The sequence below is a fragment of the Megalobrama amblycephala genome, linkage group LG24 (genome assembly GCF_018812025.1).
Source record: "Megalobrama amblycephala isolate DHTTF-2021 linkage group LG24, ASM1881202v1, whole genome shotgun sequence".
Taxonomy (NCBI): Eukaryota; Metazoa; Chordata; class Actinopteri; order Cypriniformes; family Xenocyprididae; genus Megalobrama; species Megalobrama amblycephala.
In genome coordinates, this window is record NC_063067.1 from 26,843,178 (window position 1) to 26,862,500 (window position 19,323).

At 37.0% G+C, this 19,323-nt stretch overlaps 1 protein-coding gene across 1 annotated transcript in view; it reads right to left on the bottom strand.

Moving 5' to 3' along the window:
* Nucleotides 1-549: 549 nt before the first annotated feature.
* The window catches only part of LOC125259674 (hemicentin-1-like), a 92,445-nt gene continuing 73,671 nt past the window's right edge, over nt 550-19,323 (bottom strand). Inside the window, exons 13-21 of the mRNA XM_048177518.1 lie at nt 18,905-18,952; nt 10,286-10,321; nt 8,138-8,200; nt 7,687-7,770; nt 7,544-7,585; nt 7,129-7,392; nt 4,528-4,803; nt 2,500-2,754; nt 550-890 (exon numbers count right to left, since the gene is read on the bottom strand). Coding sequence (XP_048033475.1) covers nt 550-890; nt 2,500-2,754; nt 4,528-4,803; nt 7,129-7,392; nt 7,544-7,585; nt 7,687-7,770; nt 8,138-8,200; nt 10,286-10,321; nt 18,905-18,952 — 1,409 coding nt within the window. The remainder of the gene's footprint in view (nt 891-2,499; nt 2,755-4,527; nt 4,804-7,128; nt 7,393-7,543; nt 7,586-7,686; nt 7,771-8,137; nt 8,201-10,285; nt 10,322-18,904; nt 18,953-19,323) is intronic.

Here is a 19,323-nt window from a genome sequence, read left to right on the forward strand (position 1 = left end):
CAATTGCGAATTTATATCTCGCAATTATGACTTTATATCACGCAATTGCGACTTTATATCTCAGAATTCTGACTTTATATCATGCAATTGCGACTTTATATCTCAGAATTCTGACTTTATATCATGCAATTGCGACTTTATATCTCAGAATTCTGACTTTATATCATGCAATTGTGACTTTATATCTCGCAATTCTGACTTTATATCATGCAATTGCGAGTTTATATCTCAGAATTCTGACTTTATATCATGCAATTGCGACTTTATATCTCAGAATTCTGACTTTATATCTCGCAATTCTGACTTCATATCACGCAATTGCGACTTTACATCTCAGAATTCTGACTTTATAACTCGCAATTGCGACTTTATATCTCGCAATTCTGACTTTATATCACGCAATTGCGACTTTATATCTCAGAATTCTGACTTTTTACCACGCAATTGCGAATTTATATCTCACAATTCTGACTTTATAACTCGCAATTGTGAGATATAAACTCGCAATTGCGAGTTAAAAAGTCAGAATTCTGAGATAAAAAGTCGCAATTAATCTTTTTTTTTTTTTTTGTGGGTTTTTTTTTTTTTTTTTTTTTTTTTTTTCCAAAACTTACCATGAACTGTTAACGAACGTGTTTTGCCTTTTGCGGTTGTCACCGTCCTGCCCTTCAGCTCAGCTTGACACGCATATTTCCCTTCATGGCCAGACTTCACTGAGAGAGTGAGAGTGTTGTCTTTTATGCTTCTTTCATCACTGGAGACAACATTTTCTGAGTCCTTGAACCACTTATAGATCCAGTTTTCAGATACAGGAATCACACACTGCAAAGACACTTTTTCACCAGGAAACGCTTCTGTCCATTCTGACTTGACGTCTGCTTGAGGCAGATCTAAAGGGGGAGAGGAACATGAACCAAACTGTAAGGTGAATGTGTTCACTAATACTAACTGAGCTTACCCTTACGAAAAAGAACTATACTTCAAATTCATTTTATTAAGTATAAGTAATGTTCAAGTATATTTTTAAGTATACTTTATGTAGCAAGTATGCTAGTATCAGTGTACTAGTGTACTTGTAAGTGTACTATTTCAGTACTGCTTGGGACTAAATTGGCCTGATTTAGTATATAAAAAGTATACATTTAAGTGTTCTATAAGTGTAACAGTAGTAATCTTTAAGTGCACAACTAGTTCACAACAACATTTCTCTTTTGTACTGCATCTGTACTAAAAGTGAACTTAAGTATATTAGTAGTTAACTATTTTAATACTAGTAGTAAATTTTTTTAGTATAGGAAAGTACACTTTGTAATAATTTGTATAATTGATTGCTTTAAGTTTTCTTAAGTGATCATAATTATAGTTTACTATTTATTAATATAGGCTACTATATGTTCCTATTTAGATATTTAGGGCCCGAGCACCGATGGTGTGAGGACCCTATTGGAATTGCTCCGTTTATTATATTTTTTTATAACTGTTCTTTAACTCTTTCCATTTTAAAACATTTTATTCTAGCTTCATGCATCCTTTTTAACAATATTTGAATGTTTCATTAAGGTTTTTTTGTTTTTGTTTTTTTGTTTGTTTTTTTAAAGGCAACAGTCTAAACAAAAAACTGACAAAATTGCATTTTTGTCAAAGAATTTGTCCAGATGAGATTCAGAACAATGATCAAAATAGATGGAGTAGATCGAGTCCAACACCCTTAAAGCTTCACAGCTCGCCTTGGGTCGACATTTCATTCAGTAATATTATGCAGTTTTGATTTGCATGCTGTTTAATGTTTGATGATCACGTTATTTTACATTTGCATGAGCAATCTTTTATCACTTGTTTTAGCTTCTTCTTCACGGCTTCTTTTGATTCTGAGATTGTGTACTCTATCAGAAGATGCGTAATAGCGCCATCCAACTTATAATAGTGAAAATACTGATAGCCTGAAAAATCAGTCAGTGGCAGGGAAAGAGTAAATTTGAAATGAATTCCTGACCAGTGGACTATAACAAAAAAATTCAGATAAGAATTAGGAACATATCTGTTTTCTTTATTAATCAAAATTTTCAAATAATGTAAGTTTGTAAGACTATGTGTAAAACTATGTGAAAAAGCATTTAATGGGCTACTCAATCAAAATATTAAACAACTACAAGCTAAGTAAGAATACTTAAATATACTTTTAAGTATATCTCTATCAAAAGATTCAGTACAAGTATAGGCAAAATATACTACAATCTAAGGGCATGGTCTGAAGCGCATGGTTCAGGTGTACTTAGGGCGTGTCCGAATCCACTTTTGCTAGTTTAAGGATGGAAAAAATGATCGGCGCGCCAGGTGCATGGTCCAAAAGGGTTGTACCTAGTCTCTTAATGAGTCATGGGTGTGTTTTGGGCATAACATGCAATAAACCAATCAGATTTTTCATTTTTTCTTTTTTTTTTTTTTTCTTTTTTTGACATGCTGTTTTATGCCTTCATATATAACACAGATTAATCTTACCTCTTATATTCAATTTTGTGGTCTCTGTGTATGTCATCTCTCTCCTTGTTATGGTACAATTGTATTCCCCGTTTTGATCGAGTGTAGCATTTAGGATAGTGTAAGTGTTATTGTTTACTAGCACTGAATGTTTTTGCCACTGATATTGCCATTTTGATGTCTCCTCCTTAATGCTACAAATGAGTTTGACTTGTTCCCCAGTGTAGATCTCTGGGTATGATGGATCTTGCTTCAGAACGACTGTTGGCGTTGATCCTAGAATGATAAAAATTTTTGTAATTATATTTTATAATTAAAGATAGATATAAAGTCGCAATTGCGTGAGATATAAAGTCGCAATTGCGTGATAAAAAGTCAGAATTCTGAGATATAAAGTCGCAATTGCGTGATAAAAAGTCAGAATTCTGAGATATAAAGTCGCAATTGCGTGAAAAAAAGTCAGAATTCTGACTTTATATCACGCAATTGCAACTTTATATCTCAGAATTCTGACTTTTTATCACGCAATTAACTGACGGACAGTGTCTCTGCAACACTGCATCCAACGATAGCCGTGCTGCCGTGAAGTCTGAAGCTGTTGGTGTATAAAATGTGCCACTTCAGCTTTGTCTGTTTTATTGCGCCTCCACCACAGCTGATTCTTATTATTATTACTATTATATTGTTATTATTGTTATGTAAAATTAATTAGTGTATCCATTCTGTTAAAAACAACTTTTATTGCCCAAATACCTCGACTGTAATTTGCAGAATTGCATCATTCTACCCTTGAGTTGCAACATTTATGAAACTTGATAGGAATTGGTGTTTTAGTATTAAGCCCACTAGATGGCAGTAAAAGCTGTTTTTTCTCCTTGAAACGCTGTACTTGTGTACAAGGTTACCGTGGAAACATTCTATATGCATATTCCTGCATAATGCATATGTCCGGAGACTAATCTTTATGTGTCTCCTCCAGTAAAATCAACATTTCTTTATTGGTAAATCAGCGCTAAAAAATAATCCTTTATGATGTCTTCCATTTTATGTAGGCCTACAATAATAACAAAGCAGCAATCCTGATAGTCAGTCGCAAAGGAAACGCAAGCAAAGTAAGAACTGTGAGAAATAACGTTTCACACAATTGTGAGAAAAAAAGTCAGAATTCTTACTTTTTATCACGCAATTGAGACTTTATATCTCAAAATTCTGACTTTATATCATGCAATTGCGACTTTATATCTCAGAATTCTGACTTTTTATCACGCAATTGCGAGTTTATATCTCGCAATTCTGACTTTATATCACGCAATTGTGACTTTATATCTCAGAATTCTGACTTTATAACTCGCAATTGCGACTTTATATCTCGCAATTCTGACTTTATATCACGCAATTGTGACTTTATATCTCAGAATTCTGACTTTATATCATGCAATTGCGAGTTTATATCTCAGAATTCTGACTTTATATCACGCAATTGCTAGTTTATATCTCAAAATTCTGACTTTATAACTGCGCTTTATATCTCAGAATTCTGACTTTATATCTCGCAATTCTGACTTTATATCACGCAATTGCTAGTTTATATCTCAAAATTCTGACTTTATAACTCGCAATTGCGACTTTATATCTCGCAATTCTGACTTAATATCAAGCAATTGCGACTTTATATCTCAGAATTCTGACTTTATATCACGCAATTGCGAGTTTATATCTCAGAATTCTGACTTTATATCATGCAATTGCAAGTTTATATCTCGCAATTCTGACTTTATATCACGCAATTGCGACTTTATATCTCAGAATCCTTACTTTATATCACGCAATTGTGAGTTTATCTCAGAATTTTGACTTTATATCACGCAGTTGACTTTATACCACGCAGTTGCGACTTTATATCTCACAATTCTGACTTTATAACTCGCAATTGTGAGATATAAACTCGCAATTGCGAGTTAAAAAGTCAGAATTCTGAGATAAAAAGTCGCAATTAATCTTTTTTTTTTTTTGTGGATTTTTTTTTTTTTTTTTTTTTTCAAAACTTACCATGAACTGTTAACGAAAGTGTTTTGCCTTTTGCGGTTGTCACCGTCCTGCCCTTCAGCTCAGCTTGACACGCATATTTCCCTTCATGGCCAGACTTCACTGAGAGAGTGAGGTTGTTGTCTTTTATGCTTCTTTCATCACTGGAGACAACATTTTCTGAGTCCTTGAACCACTTATAGATCCAGTTTTCAGATACAGGAATCACACACTGCAAAGACACTTTTTCACCAGGAAACGCTTCTGTCCATTCTGACTTGACGTCTGCTTGAGGCAGATCTAAAGGGGGAGAGGAAAATGAACCAAACTGTAAGGTGAATGTGTTCACTAATACTAACTGAGCTTACCCTTTTACGAAAAAGAACTATACTTCAAATTCATTTTATTAAGTATAAGTAATGTTCAAGTATATTTTTAAGTATACTTTATGTAGCAAGTATGCTAGTATCAGTGTACTAGTGTACTTGTAAGTGTACTATTTCAGTACTGCTTGGGACTAAATTGGCCTGATTTAGTATATAAAAAGTATACATTTAAGTGTTAAGTGTTTAAGTGTTAAGTGTAACAGTAGTAATCTTTAAGTGCACAACTAGTTCACAACAACATTTCTCTTTTGTACTGCATCTGTACTAAAAGTGAACTTAAGTATATTAGTAGTTAACTATTTTAATACTAGTAGTAATTTTTTTTAGTATAGGAAAGTACACTTTGTAATAATTTGTATAATTGATTGCTTTAAGTTTTCTTAAGTGATCATAATTATAGTTTACTATTTATTAATATAGGCTACTATATGTTTAGATATTATTTTTTTATAACTGTTCTTTAACTCTTTCCATTTTAAAACATTTTATTCTAGCTTCATGCATCCTTTTTTAACAATATTTGAATGTTTCATTAAGGTTTTTTTGTTTTTGTTTTTTTTGTTTGTTTTTTTAAAGGCAACAGTCTAAACAAAAAACTGACAAAATTGCATTTTTGTCAAAGACTTTGTCCAGATGAGATTCAGAACAATGATCAAAATAGATGGAGTAGATCGAGTCCAACACCCTTAAAGCTTCACAGCTCGCCTTGGGTCGACATTTCATTCAGTAATATTATGCAGTTTTGATTTGCATGCTGTTTAATGTTTGATGATCACGTTATTTTACATTTGCATGAGCAATCTTTTATCACTTGTTTTAGCTTCTTCTTCACGGCTTCTTTTGATTCTGAGATTATGTACTCTATCAGAAGATGCGTAATAGCGCCATCCAACTTATAATAGTGAAAATACTGATAGCCTGAAAAATCAGACAGTGGCAGGGAAAGAGTAAATTTGAAATGAATTCCTGACCAGTGGACTATAACACAAAAATTCAGATAAGAATTAGGAACATATCTGTTTTCTTTATTAATCAAAATTTTCAAATAATGTAAGTTTGTAAGACTATGTGTAAAACTATGTGAAAAAGCATTTAATGGGCTACTCAATCAAAATATTAAACAACTACAAGCTAAGTAAGAATACTTAAATATACTTTTAAGTATATCTCTATCAAAAGATTCAGTACAAGTATAGGCAAAATATACTACAATCTAAGGGCATGGTCTGAAGCGCATGGTTCAGGTGTACTTAGGGCGTGTCCGAATCCACTTTTGCTAGTTTAAGGATGGAAAAAATGATCGGCGCGCCAGGTGCATGGTCCAAAAGGGTTGTATCTAGTCTCTTAATGAGTCATGGGTGTGTTTTGGGCATAACATGCAATAAACCAATCAGATTCTCATCTTCCATTCCCTTTAAAAACCAGTAGTGCTCACGCCATGGTGGATTCACTATTTACATGGAGGAATTTGCAAGCGGAAAGACTGAACGCTTCTCCAGAGAGGAATCCTTTTATTTTTAAAATTTGGCATGTTTGTGTGCTGCTGCGCTTCCCCATGTGTGTAACAAGCAGAGTGTACGCACATTGTGCACCTGCCTATAGGCGCATATTACTAACGCACCCTTTAAATAAAAATAAATAAATACATTTTGCGTCTGACTTTACACAAGGTTTTTGTTGGTCAATGACACAGTCATTTTCAGTTGCCTCAAAACAGCAACACACCAACAATGCGCCTCGTTTTCAGACCTCGTTTTCAGACCAGCACGCCCTTGGGTGAACAGATGGATGCAAGTGCATTTGCTATTTATACAACGTGGTGCTGGATGTGAAAATGATAACTGCGTTGGGCTGAAACTAGCAAAAAACACTTGCATTCTGCCTGGCATCTCATTGCACTGGGTGTATGATGGGGCCCTATGACTTTTCTGTGAGTATAAGTCTAGTATACTTAAGTGCAATTTTAAGTATATTTCTGAGAAGTACATAAAAAGTAGACTGAAAGTATAATCTCTTGTTTTTTAGATTTTCTACTAAATGTAAGTAACTTTGCAACTACATGTCAAATTATTTGACAACTGAAACCAACAGTCTACTACTAATACTGTAATGACTGCTAGTTGACATGTAGTTGCAAAGTTACTTATAGTCAATAGAATGTCTGTTGGGGAGCATCAAAATAAAGTGTAACTAAAACATTATTACTGAATATATATTTTATATTATGATATCCACTCACCTTGTAGAGTTAAAGTGTACCCATCACTTTTTTCAGACTCAGAAGTTCCATTTTTTGCTTTGCATTCATATTTTCCACCTTCTTTCACAGTGATGTTGGACTGATGGTCAGTTTCGAGATTAGTGGAGTCATTGTACCAGTCGTATTGGAACTCAGATGCTCCTCCAGGGACCTCACAGTGCAGAGTGACCTCCTCTGTTCTGTACAGCACCTTATGAGTTGGACTGGGAGTTATATTGGGCTTGGGAATCTGAATCGGAGAGTCTAGGGGGTGAATAATCCTTAGGTTAGAGTGGCTAAATACCAACACTTTTTAATACAGTGGTGTACAAATAAAACAGTTAAATAAAATAGTCATTAAAAGTTCACATAGCAAACCAGAAACCACCTAGATATATATATAAATAAATCATACCTCCAGTGCTCTCTTGAGATGTTACTTGCACACAGACTGCCACTATAATTTAAAATAGATTCAGTGAAAAGCTGGGTTACAGTATAGTGATTTGCTAGTTTTATTGGTTTCAAATATAATTAATATTAAAAAAGGCACCCTACCTGTCAAAAGGATGATTTTAAATGTTTCCATTTGCAGCTGCAGTGAAAGTAGAGCCTCAGTGAACACAGATCTTGCGTGAGTCTCTGCAACAAGAATAGCTTCCTGGTATAACCACTTTTAATGGAAACCTGACAGGAAATTATGACGTCTTGTCTGCTTCCATTTCACCTACAAAGCTTAACACATTTTTCATATTTTGAATCACCTATTTCCGTTTTTAATTGTAATAAAAGGATGTTCAGTGAACCTTGCAAGTATGTGCTTATCCAAGCATTGTGTGTTTCTTTGTGTGTGTGAGAGGCAGATAGTGAGCCAGCAGTATACTCTATAACAAAAATTAGTTGTAGATACATGAAAAAGTTTTCAATTTACATGCAGGTATTTTTAATCTCTAGAATGCACCTGGTGCCAATGTAAAATTATATAAATTCTTAAATTATAAATACTTACCAGTTCGGAAGTTCTGTATTGTTCTGGTTTCTGTTTTAAGCAGTGTGGGTGTGGTTAAATGCACTATTTAAAAAAAAAAATTGATGAATGCAGTGTTATAACTTCCTTTTTCCTCCAACCTTGCAGTACCAAATAGCCCTGCTGGATTATGACATGCATTCAAAACGGTATCACACAAAAATCACAAACAAATATCACAACAAACATGTCTAGCTATGATATACTTTTAGTTTGAACCTGAGGAGCATTAAGAGTACCTTTCTAAAAGGTGTACACATCAACAATGGATAGAGGGGAAGGACTTGAGGAAAGTTTAAAGAATAGGTTACTTGGGTTCACAGTACAATGTATTTGAAAAATGAATGATGTACTGAAGTGTACTGCAGCTGAATGTGCACTTTCAGCACATTTACACAAAAAGACAATATTGCAGTATGTCTTGTATAGCAACTTTCTTCAGTTTTAAACCAAAATAATAATAATAATAATAATAATTTGACATTATTATATCTGACAGAAGTTATTATCAGACAGTTTTTAAAACAGTTAAAGGTGGAAAGTCATTTTTCTGTCTGTCTAAGTCACAGCCTCCTGATCTGACATGTGGTGAACCAACATCCTGTAAGCAGAGGCTTTAACAATTCAGCTATAGGTGGGGCTGCAATAAACTCAAACCGTTTTCTCAAAAAACAGCCCGCCAATGATGTCAATAATAATTGCTTATTTATACTAAGAGGTTGATATTTGAAAACCCAGTGGCTGATAGGAACAACAGTAGTTGGAATATATTTATATTATATTATATTATTTTTACTGGGTCAACACAATGATGCAGTGTTAAGTCTTTAAAGTAGTTTTGTTAGCTGTAGCCTTGAGGTTAATGAATGTCAACCAACACGTACACCCAGTTCTTACATTACAGTAAATAACACTTACATCACTTACATTACAGTAAATACCACTAAGTACATACGAACCCATATTATATATATATATATATATATATATATATATATATATATATATATATATATATATATATATATATATATATACATACAGTACAGTCCACTAAGATTTTTAATGTTTTTAAAAGAAGTTTCGTCTGCTCACCAAGGCTACATTTATTTAATTAAAAATACAGTAAAAAACAGTAATATTGTGAAATATTATTACAATTTAAAATAACTGTGTACTATTTAAATATATTTGACAAAGTAATTTATTCCTGTGATGCAAAGCTGAATTTTCAGCATCGTTACTCCAGTCTTCAGTGTCACATGATCCTTCAGAAATCATTCTAATATGCTGATTTGCTGCTCAATAAACATTTATGATTATTTTCAATGTTGAAAACAGTTGTGTACTTTTTTTTTTCAGGATTCTTTGATGAATGGAAAGTTCAAAAGAACAGCATTTATCTGAAATACAAAGCTTCTGTAGCATTATACAGTAAGAATTTATTTTTATTTTTTTTGAAAAGAAATTAAAGAAATTAATACTTTTATTCAGCAAGGATGCATTAAATCAATCAAAAGTGGCAGTAAAGACATTTATAATGTTACAAAAGATTAGATTTCAGATAAACACTGTTCTTTTGAACTTTCTATTCATAAAATAATCCTGAAAAAAAATATTGTACACAAATATTTTGTACAATTGTACACATTAAATGTTTCTTGAGCAGCAGATCAGCATATTAGAATGATTTCTGAAGGATCATGTGACACTGAAGACTGGAGTAACGATGCTGAAAATTCAGCTTTGCCATCACAGGAATAAATTACTTTGTGAAATATATTCAAATAGAAAACAGTTATTTTAAATTGTAATAATATTTCACAATATTACTGTTTTTACTGTATTTTTAATTAAATAAATGTAGCCTTGGTGAGCAGACGAAACTTCTTTTAAAAACATTAAAAATCTTAGTGGTTCCAAACTTTTGGACTGTACTGTATATATATATATATATATATATATATATATATATATATATATATATATATATATATAATTTTTTTTTTTTTTTTTTTTTTTTTTTTTTAAATCATGATGAATCTCAAATAGTTTTAGCATGTCACTGAATATGTCAAAGTTAAAGGGTTAGTTCACCCAAAAATTACATTTCTGTCATTAGGTACTCACCCTCATGTTGTCCCAGACCCGTAAGACCTTTGTTTTCTTCGGAACACAAATTAAGATATTTTGATGAAATACGAGGGTATCTGATCCACACATAGGCAGCAATGTCATTGCACCTTTTGAGGTCCAGAAAGGTATTAAAGACATTGATAAAACAGTCAAAGTGACTACAGTGGTTCAACCTTAATGTTATGAAGTGACAAGAATACATTTTGTGCGCAAAAAACAAAACAAAAATTACTTTATTCAACAAATCCGTCTGTCCCCTGTCATACTGCTATACTGTTTTCAGAGCTTCCGTGTTTATGTCCAGACGCGGGCTCAGTATTGGCCGGCTCTGGTCACGTGAGCAGCACGACGCATGCAAGCCAGTGTTCGGACGTAAACGTGTACTGCAACGAAAATAGCATAGCAGTATGGATAGGGACAGGGGATAGACCAATTTCACTGAGGAAAGGTTTGAGTCTGGCCACTCTGACATAAAGCCCAGATCAGTGGAGTGTTGGAGTGATGTTTGTCCTTCTCTAAGTTTCTTCCATCTCCATATATGATGATGGACCTCAACCTTGCCTTTTTTTTTTTTCTTCTGTGTTTAGTCATTTTTTTCCTATTTGTTCCACTAAAGACAAACTACTGGACATTAGGCAACACACACCAGACAACATTTTTCCAGTTTTTGATTATTCTGAAGTTTTGCTGGACATTCTAGTCGGAGGGGCCACGGTTCTATTCAAACGCGAGGTCAGACGCAAGCTGGTTAAGCTCCATACGTGCAGCTTCCGAACAGCACAACCTAGTGTCCATCTAGTGAATCTCTGATCCCTTCCCAATAAAACAGATGAACTACTTCTCCTCACCCGCACAAATAAGGACTTTTCAAAATCTGTTATATCGTGCTTTTTGCTGAAATCTGGCTGACTGAAGCTATTCTGGATAACGCACTACATTTGCCGGGCTTCCAGCTGTTCAGAGCGGATCGCATCATGGAGTTAACAAGGAAAATAAAAGGCGGTGGATTATGTTTTTACATAAACGAAAGTTAATGTGTACAGACGTAACAAAGATGTGTTTTCCTAATTTAGAGGTGCTCTTCATAAACTGTACTCATACTCGCCACGGGAGTATGGATACACTCAAGACGCATGTGTGAGCGCAGCGCTGCAACAGCTGGCTGAACAAATAGCTGAAACGGAACAAAGGTACCCAGACTCTCTTTTAATTATTCTTAGGGATTTTAACAAAGCAAATCTCTCCCGTGAACTGCCAAAATACCGCCAGCACGTTACATGTCCCACCAGAGACAGTAATGGGGCTTTGGGGCTCTCTGATCACTGTCTACTTCATCTTATACCGGCCTACAGGCAGAAACTGAAATCAGCTAAACCTGTAATAAGGACTAATGATGGACTAATGAAGCAGAGTGAGAAATTTACAAGCCTGCTTCGATTGCACTGATTGGACTGTTTTTGAAGCTGCTGGTACCAATCTAGTAGGCATCCCTACTAGGACACTTTTTATCATTCAGTAATGATAAACCATGGTTTACAGCAGAACTCAGACACCTTCATCATCCCAAAGAAGAAGCTTACAAAAGTGGGGATAAAATCGTGTACAAGCAGACCAGAAACACACTGACAAAGGAGATCAGATTGCTCTAAAAAGCTGAAAAAACAGTTCATCCAACGATTCGGCATCAGCCTAGACAGGTCTGAGGAAGACACCACACCCTTGATCTGTGGAGAATCAACAACTGGCTAGAAATCTAAATGTGTATTGCTGTAGGTTTAAAAAAATCCCAGTCTCACACCCCACACCAGCTCTGACCTGCACTTCACATATATTCACGTATTCACCAACACCTCCTGCAACACCCCTCCTACCACTACTGCTATTCAATCTGCACTTAAAGGGTCAAAAAAATCCAAAAGACATTTTTTGAGATGTGAACTGATATGTACGGGCTGCACATCATTGAAACATTTGTTATTTTTTGCATTTTTTAGAGCAATTTCATTCTTCTGAATTGAAAAGCAAAGTCGAAGCACCATCATGGATTCTGACGTCAATGCGTAAATCCGGCAAGATCCGGAGTTGTGACTGGCTTCCGGGGCTCCAGTAGGGGCTGGACGAATGAAGTAACGTCATCCATTTCTGAGTGCTTCTCTGCATTTATTTATGACAAAGAGCTCATTCAATCCAATCACTGCTCTGTAGTATGCATAAGATATAATAGACGCATAATGCATGAGACAATATCACTTTTGTCGTGTTTGTCTTCTCTGATTGTTTAGAGACATGGGTCATAAATGGTTGTCTATGTGCGACAACACAAAAGTGTTGTTTGCACTATCCTGTGACCAGAGCTGAAGTTTGGGGTGTGGGCACCAGGACAAAACACATTGGAAATATGACTGTAACAATATTTAATATCTAAGAACATGCGGAGCTTGCATGATAGTGATTTCAGTGCGGAACAACGCGATGAGTTTAACAACACTCGCCACTTGGATAATAGATCATATATGGACCAGAGTAAGCTTTAAGTTATTTAGGACATATCTCATATACTCATGAACCAGCACAGTGAATATGTGCATATTTTATCATCTTCTTCAAATGAAAAATCTATTTTTTTTTGCTTTGTCATTATGGTGTATGGATTGTAGATTAATGTGGAAAAAAGTAATTTAGTTAAACATAAGGCAGCAACATAACACAATAAAAAATGAAGGGGTTTGAATACTTTCGCAAGTCAATGTATATAAATTTGGGGTAACACTTTAGTTTAGGGTCCAAGTCTCACTATTAACTAGTTGCTTATTAGCATGCATATTACTAGGATATTGGCTGTTTGTTAGTACTTATAAAGCACATATTAATACCTTATTCTGTATGACCATATTCTGCATCCCTTAATCCTACCAAATACCTAAACTTAATTATCTTACTAACTATTAATAAGCAGTATTTAGCAGTTTATTGTTTCTGTAAGCTACTGTATTTCACCACTAGATGGCGACATCTACTCTTTTATTGTTGTGGAAATGAATAAGGTTTCTCAAATGAGAAAGAGGATTATCAGCATTTACTGCTGGCAGATGGGAAATAAAAGATTATTATTATTATTATTATTATTATTATTATTATTATTAGTTGTAGTAGCAGTGGTAGTATTGATTCCAAGGACTGTTTTACAATTTTATTTTATTATAGAATGTATATTATACTATTTTATATGACATACAGAGTATGCAAGACATTGCAGTTTTCTTACTAGATTCTAGTGAGTCTTTGTATTGATACTAGCATAGTATATCTACATTTATAGGCTTACATGTAGCATGTGTGAACAATTTTCCTTTTTGACATTTTTTTTTCTGAGCCTATATGACAAAACATATGTAACATACATATATATATATATATATATATATATATATATATATATATATATATATATATATATATATATATATATATATATATATATGTATGTACGAACGTAACCTCGGTTCCCTGAGATACAGAACGAGTACTGCATATGGGGAAAAACTTTTTCCTTGATACTGAAGCCTTTTTCAATAACGCAGTGTAACTGCACGGCCATTGGTTCAAACTGGGAACAGAGAACTGAGGTTACATTCGTAACAGAGTACGTTCCCTTTCGATACTTCACTCGTGCCATGGGAGGGAACGACTGAACCTATGTTGGGCACCAGAGGGGCCCAGAGCATAAGTAGGGAGGCAAAAGCTGTCGTACCCTCATGTTACACATGCTAAAAAGGGAGCTGGCTCCCTTAAGTAACGAACATGACCGACGGGCTACTAGAGGCCCTCAAATCATACTGAAAGTACCCGAGTGGGTAACGCCGGAACGTCTAAGTTATAGAACCTGACAAAAGTGGATGGTGAGGACCAGCCAGCCACCTCATAGATATCTTTGATGGAGACACCACTAGACCAGGCCCATGAGGAGACCATATCTCTTGTGGATCCAGGCCCATAGAGGAGTAACAAAGCGTCCACAATCCAATGCAAGAGTCTTTCCTTTGTGACCGGAATCCCCTTGGTGCGGCCACCAAACCACATGAAGAACTGGTCCAACTGCCGAAAGGGCGCGGATTGTTCGATGCGAGTCCTCAATGCCCTAACAGGGCAGAGTAAGTCCAGCTCACGCTTGTCCCCTGAGGGAGGTAGCGCCGAGAGGGTAATTACCTGCTCTCTGAACTGAGTCTAGAGCACCTTAGGAACATAGCCATGCCTGGGTTTCAGGACGACCTTCGAGTCATTAAGCCCAAATTCGAGGCATGCGGGGCTCATGGAGAGGGCCTGCAGATCGCCTACACACTTTACTGGTGCTACAGTCAATAGCAGAGCGGTCTTAAGCGATAGGAGTCGAAGGTCAGCTGACCGCAGCAGTTCAAAGGGAGGGCCTTTGAGCACTCTGAGGACCGATGCTGGTTCCTCCAGAGTGGGGACACCAGGCAAAATTTTGTGTTTCTCTTCCCTGATTTGTCTGATGACCTGAGGGATCAGAGCGTTCGGGGGGAAAGTATAGAGGAGGAGGCTGGGCCAGACGTGGGCCAGCGCATCCCTGTCCTTCGAAAAGAAGATTGGGCAGTGAGAGTTGTCTTCTGAGGCAAAGAGGTCAACGTCAGCCTTCTGAAGAACTCCCAGATTTGAACTCTCTATGGGTGGAGTGTCCACTCATCTTAGGGGACATTGCTCCGAGACAGCATGTCTGCTCCCAGGTTCATTTTGCCCGGTACGTGCGATGCTCTCAGCGATCGCAGGTTGGACAGCACCCATTCCAAGAGCTGCTTTGCCAGAGCATAGAGATGTCTGGACGAAAGATCGCCATGGTGATTTATCAGGACCGATAGGAAGGTTTTGGGGGGCCCAACAAAACTGCTTGCATCTCTAGGCAGTTGATGGTCGAGCAAGGAGAGCCAGCTGCACATGAGCCAAAGGCTGGTCTGCCCTCGCACAGAGTGCCCCAACCCATGTTACACGCATCTGTCGAGACCATCATCATTCTGGATACTGCCCCTAGGAACTGGGGAGGCAGAAGCCATCAGCCCTAGCATCCTCTGGAAAAGCTTTAGAGGAAATGGGCTCTAGTCTTGATAGATGCCATGAGCTGCTGAATGGCCAGAGAATGTCAACCTCATTTGGGGATCATTTGGAGTCAAAAACAGCTCCCAGGAACAGTATACATTTGCTGGGGAGCAGTGAGCTCTGAGTCCCAGGCACTCCAAGTGGCTGAGGAGCACGGATCTGTGGTATGCTAGCTCGTCCTGAGACTGGGTCAATATGAGCCAGTCATCGAGGTAATTCGAAACACGGATTCCCATATGACTCAGAGGGGAAGGAGCCGCATCCATACACTTTGTAAAAATGAGCAGAGCTAGGGACAGCCCAAGGAGAAGGACTGTATGTTGGTAAGCGACTCGTGTGAGAGCGTCTATCTTCCATGGAGGTGGCTTGTGGGGCGGTGCCCCAGAATTCATAATGTACCATAAAGAATGAAACAATGTTATTAGAAGAAATATATTCCATGAGTCTCATCTGATAGCTATAGTGGAGCTAGTCATGGCATAGAGCTGTCAGTGGAGCATTCTGGCTGAGCACTGTCAGTGTGGTAACACTGGAAAATACCTTGGTGCAGAAAAAGTGAGACACGTGGAAACAGACCGGAAGTGCTCACTTAGTGGGAAAAACAGAGGAAAACAAGGGATGTAGCCGCTTTCTAGAAAAAGCGTTCCATGAACGCAGAAAGGTGAGACATGTCCTCAATGAATGCGGCTTGCGGGGACAGAGCCAGCAAGCGACACGCACAAAGGTGTAGCATAATACAGACATTAGAGAGCATATGTCATGTTCAGCTGAGCATAAATGAGCATTGAGCTCGCTCTCTCTGTCAGTGAGAGCGTTCACTCTCAATGAAACGCGGCTTGCAGGGGCGGGGCCGGCAAGTGACGCGCTGAGAGACTTGGCCCTTTAAAACAAACACCGGAAAAATCTGCTCTCGCGCACTCATTGCAAGAACGCTCATTCTCAATGAACGAGGCTTGCGGTGGTGAAACCGGCAAGCGTCGCGCTGAGAAACTCAGCAAACACAGCAGAAATGTGCTCTTTCAGACTGAATATATATCATGAGTACCACCTGAGTCAGGGGAGAGAATCATGTCATATTCAGCTGAGTGGTGTCAGATGTGAGACCGCTCATCCTCAATGAACGCGGCTTGCGAGGGAGGGACCAGCAAGAGATGTGCACAGAGATCCAGCATAATAAACAGAGAGCATACATCATGTTCAGCTGAGCATAAGTGAGCATTGAGCTCGCTCTTTCAGTGAGCGCATACGTCCTCAATGAACGTGGCTTGCAGATGCGGAGCCGGCAAGCGACGCGCTGAAACGCTCTGCATTTTAAAACAAATGCCAATAAAATATGCTCTTGCGCACTCATTGTGAGAACGCTCATTATCAGTGAACGTGGCTTGCGGGGGCAAAACTGGCAAGTGATGCATTGAGAAATTCGGCAAACACAGCAGAAATATGCTCTATTAAATTGAATATATAACATGGGTCTCACCTGAGTCGGGGAAGAGTGTCATGTCATATTTCTCAATGAACGCGGCTTCTGAGAAAGGGACCTGCAAGCAACGCTCTGAGAGAATTGGCGTTTGTTTTACAACAAACGCTGGAGAAATGTGATCTTTCAGACTGAATATGTATCATGAGTCTCACCTAAGTCAGGGGAGAGCATCATGTCAAATTCAGCTGAGAGTCAGAATAAGCTCACTCTCGTAATGAGTAGAGTAGAGAAACTAAGCGAATAAAACCGCTGGAAATAGGTCTTTAAATCGCTCGCCGGACGGCGGCAGGGGAAGCACTGAGAAACCGGAAGCGGCGAAGCGGGTGGCTCGAGAGTGGGCAGTGTGCAAGGGCTCAGCTGGTCTGCTGCAATGCCTCTTCAACGGCGAGAAGCGAGCTTAATCCACAGCGAGCAGGCGAGAGAAGGCGAAGGCGTTCACAAATAATGCCACCAACAAAGTGGTCCAAGTATGGTAAAAAGTACAACAAAGTCCGGCAACAAGAATTCACAACTTAAAATCTAGATTGTTCATGCGGTTAGTGATCAAAGTAAAGCGGATAAAGTGGATAAAGTCCACAGGAGGAGGATAAAGTCCACAGAAGGAGATCCAAGGAAGATGAATTAAAAAAATAAAGGTATTTAATCAAACAAACTTAGATAGTCCACAGGAAATGTAACAGCATGTGAAACACAAATAATAACCGACCATGAACTGAGGAAACACAGAAACTTAAGCTGGGTGCACACTGTACGATTTATAATGGTCCTTTATGATTGTTGCTTGTCAGACTGTACGAACATGATCCTCATGTCACTGTTGGATCTCAGCTGTCCTATATGTCAGACTGTATGACAGTCAAGACCTGTTAAAAACAGACATGTGCTTGAAAACTTGTCCAGAGTTTTACATCATCAACCAACACACATTTGGTGAATGAGCTACATTACTCAGGGGACTGAAATGGTGGCTAATCAAGAAATCTCTAGTGTTCATTTCGATCACGACTTATCTTGAAAAACGAAGACAATTTGACGTTTGTTGTAGGAGAAGTCACACTGCAGGACTGTGCCCCAAATCTTCTGAAACTGCCAGAATTTCGTTGGATGTAAAATTTGATCACAACAGTCATTAATCGGCTGTCGGTGAACATGTCAAACTAGAGACTAAAGGCTACAGATTTTTACCCAGGATTATAGGAATCTTTTAGGATTCTCAAAATTTGTCTCAGATGACCAAATTGTGGCCAAAATCGCACAGTGTGCACCCACCTTTAAGTATATAATTATAACAAACTCATACGAACAGCTGTGATGATTAAATGAATATCCATGGCAACAAACAAGTGGTGGGAAATGTGAACAAAGGTAACAGGAAATAATGACAAGCAATAATTTAAAAGTCCATGAAAATGAAAACTAAACTAAAAGTTTGTGACAACAGTAGACTCTATGTCATCTTGTAATATTTGTATTTGCAAGTAGCAAATGAAACAAAGATGCAGCTATAACTTTGATTACTTCTGATAATTCTATTTAATTGATAATTGCTGCAAACAATCTGGTTTTCAGCATTTAAAAGTATACAAAAGTGCAGTTGCTAGTAGACAAAGCGATGTGCTAATGCAATTAATATAAGCCATTTTGCTGCCTCAGTGCAAATATAGAAACTCCATCATGATGTTGATTGCTGACATAATGGTTCAGAGTCCTGGAGAGGCAGAAATATGACAATAAGTTCAAAATCGTTTTTTATGGGTTTATCATACTTGAAATTGTTAATCTAGACTAGGGCCTGAAATCTCAGGTTTTGATATTTCACTCTGTACATTTATAAACCCTGGATGGGACTTTTATTTACTTATTTACAGGGATAATAACATTGATTTTTATTTATGACGTTACTATGTTTTTATGACAGTTTATGACCAAGGATTAAAAGATGTTAACTCAGGCTTAGTGTGAAACACTTTTTAACACCAGGAGGTAAGACTTTTAAGACCAAAAAAATAGTGAAATTTAACTACCTTTAAATGATGTCAGGCCATTAGCTTCTGCAGCTGGTGAGTCTTCATCTTCAAGAGAAAAATTGTGAAAGTCATTTGTGATCTGGTTTCTGAGATTGTGTAATTATTGCTCAGAAACATTATTATACTCCGGTATTTTATGTACACTCCTACAAATAAGAGTTATTTATTGACATTGATGGGTCCATGAAGAACTTTTAACATCAGTGGAAACTTTTCGTTGCACTCAAGGTTCTTTATAGTGCAAAAAGGGTTCTTTAGTTTATTAAAATGTTTTCCACACTAACACAAATTACTCTTTTAAGAACTAATCATTAAAAGTTCTTTGGTTCTTCATCACTGTAAAAAAAACAAAAACTATGGAGCCTTTATTTTACTAAGAGTGTAATGTACACTCTAAAACAATGTGTTGGATCAAC